General features: G+C 40.1%; 1 protein-coding gene across 1 annotated transcript in view; it reads right to left on the reverse strand.

Annotated features, from left to right (window-relative positions):
- Positions 1–6,666, reverse strand: part of ALKAL2 (ALK and LTK ligand 2) — a 13,649-nt gene extending 6,983 nt beyond the window's left edge. The window contains exons 1-3 of the mRNA XM_027840450.1: positions 6,408–6,666; positions 4,227–4,280; positions 4,055–4,135 (exon numbers count right to left, since the gene is read on the reverse strand). Coding sequence (XP_027696251.1) covers positions 4,055–4,135; positions 4,227–4,280; positions 6,408–6,666 — 394 coding nt within the window. The remainder of the gene's footprint in view (positions 1–4,054; positions 4,136–4,226; positions 4,281–6,407) is intronic.
- Between the last annotated feature and the right edge of the window lie 577 nt (positions 6,667–7,243).

Raw genomic sequence — 7,243 nt, forward strand, 5'->3', positions numbered from 1 at the left:
ATGGTCCTTATAGAGGTAGTGTGGTTTAGTGGATAATGATAAGGATTACATAATAATGATAAGGTTACAAATTAGAAACCAATTGAGAGGTTAAGTGACTTGCCCAGTATCATACAACTCATAAATGTCAGAATGAGGATTCCTACTTAAGCCTTCTTTCCACTATCCTCCAGGCTCACATATTCCCCACAAATCTTTATCTTTATCTTGCATTTTAAATTTGAATTGTCTTTGGAAATGTCATATGCTACAGTGATATTGGATCAGCTCTATTTTCCCTATCACAGTGGCCCAGAGGAGAGATGAGATACTCAGCATTTCTTTGAGTGGCACTCCTAGTAGCCTAATCTTTTGTCTATCTGGCAATTTTAACAGAGCTTTTAGACCCAGCTTGCCTCCAAGAAGAACTAGGATATAGATAGACATGCCATCAGACAGTTCCCTTAGGTGAGTGAGTTGTGACTATCAGGAAGAGTTGTAGTAGAAAGAATACAAAAATGGTCATCAGGAGACCCAAATTTTGGTCTTAGCTTGGCCACTAACTTTCTGTTTGGCCTTGGAAAAGGCCCTTTACCTCCCTGCTCTCAAGGTTTTATGCCTGTAAAATGATGGGGCTGAGGCTGGAATAAATGATCTCTAAGGTCTCTTTTAGCTCTAATTTTTGATGGTTACACAATTTCTCCTGTAGCATTTGTGTTTTTATAACATACATATGTATATAACATGCATATATGTGGAGATACATATGTCCTGTATTTAACTGGGAACATGTATCCCTTATAATGTGATCTCCATGAGGGTAGGAACTATCTCACTTTTGATTTGTATCCCCAGCATCTAGCAGAATGCTTGATATATAGGTGTTTAATAAAATAAAAATGAAAGTGTGTTGATTGATTGATGGTGAAACTTAAGTGTACTTCTAACTATTCAGGCCAGCCAAAGATGTAGTTTTTAGTCCTGTCTCTACCACTTACCTATGTAACCTTGGGTAAGTCAGTTCTCTCAGGCTCAGTTTCCCCATTTGTAGTGAGAATAATACTTTTACTGCCTACCTCACTGGGTTGTGAGTAATTATTGTGTAATCTTCAAAACACTAGAAATGTGTGATATTATTACTAACTTAGAGGCATGTTATGAAGACCTAATAAAATAATAATTATGGAAGAATGACTGGTAAATGCTGTATAAAGAAGCTATACAGGCTAAAGCTTATCACTGAGACTTGTGGGGCACTATGTGTGTTTAAGAACATGGGGTCTGAGATTTTACAGTGAAATTGGAGGAAGCTGATCTTTCCTTACCTTCTCACTTCCATTATGTGTAATAGACAGGAGGGTTGGTCAAAAGGCTGTGTGCCAGCCAGCTATGAACTGATGTTCATACATTGAGAAAACCAATCATTTCATGTAATTCAGATCATCAAGAGGACCTTGCTTACTTAATAAGGTTTTAATGGATCATAGTCACTGCATATATAATGGGAGACTTTGTTATATGATGAATAATCGCTGTACATGGGTGGTGTGACATGACTCAGCTAAATAATTGCATGAAAATTTGGGGCTGCAAATTCTGGTGATATAACATGTGGTAGAATTTAGCACCCCACTTTGCCTTTTTAAAAAAAAAAGTCTTGAACCCTAAAGATCAGCCTATAGTTAAAATGGTTCCAAGAAGTAAGGAAGGGGAGACAGGATCACAAGTTAATAGTAGTGTGCCTCCCTCTGCAGATCAGCTAATGTTGTATTTCATATCAGCTAAATTCTATTCCAGCCTAATCACTACCATACTGTGCCTTTTGTCAAAGATTTTTGCATCCTGATAACTGGATTGCTGGCAAAATGGGAAACAGCATGGTTTTGGGGATAGCCTGTTGGATTGGAAGTCAGTAGACCCAGGTTCTTGTCCTAGTTTTGACCCTACTAACTCTGGGATCTTGAGTAAATCAGTTACTTCTCTGGGTCTCATTTTCCTCTGTGTGAAATAAGGTGGTTGAATCCATGATCTCTTTAAGTTGTGTCCTAGCAGGGCCATTTTATGAACCAATGATTGCAAGACACTTTCCACGCAATGTAGTTTTGTTCTTGTTTTTGGGTTTGTGTTCTAGAACTTTGATTTCATTAGGGGTAGGAAATACACCCTACTGATGCATATTAGCCCCTTCTCTCTGATATATGGCCTTAAAGACTTGCCTGGGAGTGCTGAGGCAAAATGATTTGCTTAAGTTCACACAGCTAGGATGTGTAAATCAAGAGGCAGGTCTTGAGCTTAGATTTTCCTCACTACAAAACTGACTTTCTATCCATGACTTCACAGGACTTTAGAAGTAGGTGGTACAATGGCTAGAGCCGGGGCCTAGAGTTAGGAAGACTCGAGGTCAAATCTGGCCACATCTACTTACTAGCTGTGTGACTCTAGGCAAGTCATTCCCTCTTTGCCTCATCTTACATATATAAAATGGGGGTAATAATAGCACCTACTTCCTAGGCTTGTTGTGAGAATCATATGAGATAACCATTGTAAAGTGCTTGGCACATAGTAAGCACTGTGTAAATGTTTGATATTGTTATTATTACTACTGCTGTTACTATTACTTTGATACTAATAACAAGAGTGGGGTGGTCAACCAAAACAAAAGGTGCCAATTCGAAGAAAGAAAAATTGTGCATGGATACAGGAAGTATTCCTATAGTATAGCTTATTTTGGCCATTTGGACATGCATCCTGAATTGCTTTATAGGGGTTATGTATGCTGTGCAAAATAAATGCTTTCACTTCCCATGAGCTGGCTGCTTTGGCAGAAATGTTGCTAAGGTTACCTCCAGGGCAGTAGTCTGCTCAGCTGAACAGACCATCTGACCACCTTTGGATTTTCTCTGAAAATAGTTTGAAAGGTGTTTTCTACTCTAGTGTCTGTATCCATGGTTTTTAAATTCCCTATACCTTAAATTTTTTTTTTTACTTCCTTCATAGTATCATAGATATATATCTAAAACTGGAATAGCTCTCAGAAGTCTAACCTCTCCCTGCCTCCCTTCTTCACCCCCTACCCCCACTCCCTTTGCATATGAGGTGGTTAGAGAGAGCTTAAGTAACTTGTCCAGGGTTACATAGGTAGTTAAAGCAATCATAGGTGGGATTGAAACTCAAGCCCTTTACTCCAGAACCAATGTTTTTCCTCCTGTTCTTCACTTTTTAGCAGGTTTTATTCACCATTGACTATGCCTACTAATAACCCTAATAAGACATTTTGAGTCAAGATAAAGGAAGTGATTGGCTAAAACATAGGGCATGTAAATAGGGGTGAGGGTAAGGTAGGGAATGTGGAGAGAAATCCCAGGAGAAATTTCATGGGATGGAAGAGTTTGTGCACTTAGGCAACAGGAAGGAACCAATAGGATAGAGATGGAGTTCAAAGTTGGACCAATGAGGAGAGTGACCTAGGGCTGAAGGCCAGCAGGAAACCAAAAATTCCAGAAAGCATAAAGGTACTAGGAGGCTGGGGGGAGGTGGGGAGGAGGTGGGGGGGGGGAGTATGACTAACCCTGGGAGAAGGTTCTGGACAAGGCAGTGGGGGTGGCCACTGCGGTTCAAACGGAATGGCTCAGTTCAGTTACTCTGGTATTTACACCCCAGAGTCCAGCACTTGGCAGCAGCCACTTCAGTAATTCATTCTTCACGTTTGTTTGGTTTTCGTATTCGAGCAGATACAAATATAGGCAAGAGGCCAGGATTCATAAACAAATGGAGAATGAATCAAAGATTCATCCCATTCCTAAGTGCTGCTCATAAATTCTTCCAAATGTCAATGGTTCCTACATAAACTACTACTTGCTCTAACACTTAACTACCTTTATTACTGTGATTCTTTTTTAAGCATATCAGATCCTAACATGTCCAATTCTGTCATGGCAAAGCAACATTTCTCAGTAAACATGAAGAAATACAGAAAGGCCCATTTCAGTCAAAGGCCATGCACTCCATTTCCTAGAATCAGTCTTTCTGTAGTATATACTTCTCTATTTAAACAGCATAAGGCATTGGCACTTACATGCTGGAATGGTGCAGTCTCTGGTGTTGTGATAAAGCCTGTGAAAGTGTTTGCTGCATTTGGGGCTAAAATATAGAGGACCTGGAACAGAGAAAGAGAAAATCATCCATGACAGTTCATCAGGGCATAAGAGTACCAGTCAATGGGTAGAAGAAATTCAAGTAAAACTTACCTGTTAGATGTTTTAAAAACTTGTCTTTCATCCTCAAATCTCGGGGAACAATTTCTGTTTGCGAAAATGAAAAGGATTAGCATATTATCTGAGAGTAGCATTTCTTTCAGGTTTAGGTTGCTAAGATTTCTTAAATGTGGGCAGACTTAAATATCTACATCAGCCTTTCTAATGTATAAGTGATGAGAAAGACTTTAGCCTCCCTTAATGTATGCAAGATGTTAAACAACAGGATGATCAGTCCAGTTCACAGATTTCTTTTTAAGCAGCATTAAGCACCCATGTATTTGTGTGGTCCTAAAACACTTAAGAGAAAGATGGATGCCATGAAGCCACAGCATACAAGTTTGTTGCCAATGTTTGGTCTCCTATAAATCAGATTAACTAGCTCTACTTTTTAGGCAGTTAGATCCACACTTCTGAAAATCCTGGGATGGACACTTGCCTCTCAAACTAAAAACTGGAAACTAAACTTTGTCTCTTCTGTGAAATACCCTCACAAGGGAGCATGCTGTAGTAGATAGACCACCAAACTTGTGGTCAGGATGACTTAGATTCAAATCCTCCCTCAGACATGTACTAGCTGGTGACCACAAGTCAGTTGATCTTTCTATGCCCCAATTTCCTCATCTGCAAAATGAAGAGATTGTACTCAGTGGCCTCTAAGGTCCCTTTTGAACTCTTATCTATGGCTCTAAGGTAATAATAACTAATATTTATAATAATTAGAGCACAAAGCCTGAGAATAACACTAATAGCAGTAGTAATAATACATAGTGCTTTAAGGTTTGCAAAGCACTTTGTAAATATTTTCATTTTATCCTCTCAACAATCCTGGGAGTTAGATGCTGTTATTATCCTCATTTTACAGATGAGGAAACTGAGGCGGACAACAGTTAAATGATTTCCCCAGGGTCACACAGCTAGTAAGTGTCTGAGGCTAGATTTGAACTTGGGTCTTACTGAGTCCAGATTCACTATTCTGTACACTTAACCACCTAGTTGCCATTCTTATAATCTTTGAACAGTCCATTTAGTAAAAGACTGGAATGTGCACAGATACCTGTTGTCTGTCTGAAATGAGCAAACGAAAGTGTAATTTGGTTCAGAAGATAAAATTCGCAGGAAACAAAACTGCCAGTTACATTTCTCCTTCCTCTTCTCATGTCCATTTGATTTGCCTGTACTTGGTCTTTAGCAGATGGTAAAAGAGAAACTACTTCATTGATATCCAGCCTTTTTCTTAGGCTTTGTTTGTCCCCTATTTATTTAGTCACCTTGAATCATTTTCATTTTCTTGGCTCTAGACTGGTGACTTAGTGATGATTGCGTGTGATTTGTTACACTTTATTTTTTCTGTCACAAATGCTGTTCAGTTCCCACCTCATTTCATTCAAGGAGACAACATTTCCATCTGAATCTTACTGGCTTTTGAGGTTTAGAAATCTCTCTGGTGTCAGTCTTCATTTATTCCTAACTTTAGTCAGTCTAAAATTGACCTTATCATATCTGACCTAATTGTGTCATAAAGAACATTAAAAGCTTGCATGCTTTCTTCAGAGGTTCTCCCAAGGAATGGGCTCCTTGGAGATTGCCACAAAGAGAACTCTATATTTTCTTCTCAGTGGCAGCTGCTTTTCTAGAAAGATTTCCATTCTAACTAAAGGGACAAGTCACAATTCAGTCCAGAAATTAATGGTGCTGATAACTTGCATGTCTTGGAAGTGAGGAAATTATCACTCCCTGTAACTGTTGCCTACTAATCTCATTTTTAAAAGTTGCTATCTCAAAGGGTGCTGTTTTTGTCTGGTAGAATAAACAGAAGAGATGTCTTTAAAAAAAAAAAGGAAGAAAAAGAAAAGAAAGAAGTCAAATGCTGCGGAACTTTCCAATTCAACAGCAAAGCTTCCAACCAACTAAAGAAATAGAGATTGGGAGCTGGGGGTGGGGGTGGGGTGGGGTGGTGGTGGTGGTGGTTAGTGGTAGAGATTGAGTCTGCTTGACCACTTAGGAATTTAAAAATAAAAAACAGTTGATAAAGTTACTAAAATTGAAATTTTAAAGTATAGTAATTCTTGTGCTATATTCTGCTATACAAAGCTCAATACTTTTTTTTTTAAAGGAGAAAACTTGTTGGGGGGGATATATATGTAGTTACTATAAATGGAGAGGCTGACTTACCAACTCTTTGTTCATCAGGGTAAACTCCATAGTCAGTGACTTCTCTCCTGCCCAAAGTATAGTCATGTTTGCTGAAAAATTGCAATCTGTTGTCCTCCCCCGAATGGTATTTTTTAAGTTCCTGGATGATCTCCATGATTAAGTTTAAGAGAGTTTGCCTGTCCTTGAGTTCTCGGGGTTCAGTCCTCCCTTGGCAAGGTCCCACTGTCAATAGTAACAGCGCCAGCCCCAGAAGAACAGGACGCCTCAGTCCACTCATTTCAATCAGCATAAAGATGGGAAGGGAGGTGCGTTAACCAAGCAGTGAATCAGGAAAGAAATCGTTCACCTTTTCGGGGCTTCTAATTCACTAAAAGAAAGGGGGGAAAACGGAGGGAAGAAAGTTACTGGGTGGGAGTGAGAGGATAATAAAAGGGCGAGGGGCAAGGGAAAGCTACGGAAGGATGTGGTGGGGGGAATGGCCCAAATGACCCAATTTGTTTATTCACTCCCCCTTCCACTCCCCTGTTAGGGCTCAGATAAAATCTGTTCACCTTGCGGGGGAAGCATCGCTCGTTTCAGAGCTTCAGCGCGGATCTGGGGCTTCTGACCCGGAGCTGCACTTTTCCAGAACCCAATCCCACTTTTCCAGAGAGGGAGCCACGCTCTGAAAAGGGATTTCAGGAGCCAAGAGCGCTCAGCTTGGAGGGAGCCACATTCCCTCTAGGCGTCGGGAGGGGAAGAGGGGAAGGGCATCCTTAAAAGTCTAGAAGGCGAATGAGTGCGCGCATATACACAGAAACACACACACACACGCACAACTGAGTTCGTGGAAAGCTGTCTGTACCTTCTGGACG

This window comes from Vombatus ursinus, unplaced genomic scaffold, assembly GCF_900497805.2.
Source record: "Vombatus ursinus unplaced genomic scaffold, bare-nosed wombat genome assembly UNPS02014841.1, whole genome shotgun sequence".
NCBI lineage: Eukaryota > Metazoa > Chordata > Mammalia > Diprotodontia > Vombatidae > Vombatus > Vombatus ursinus.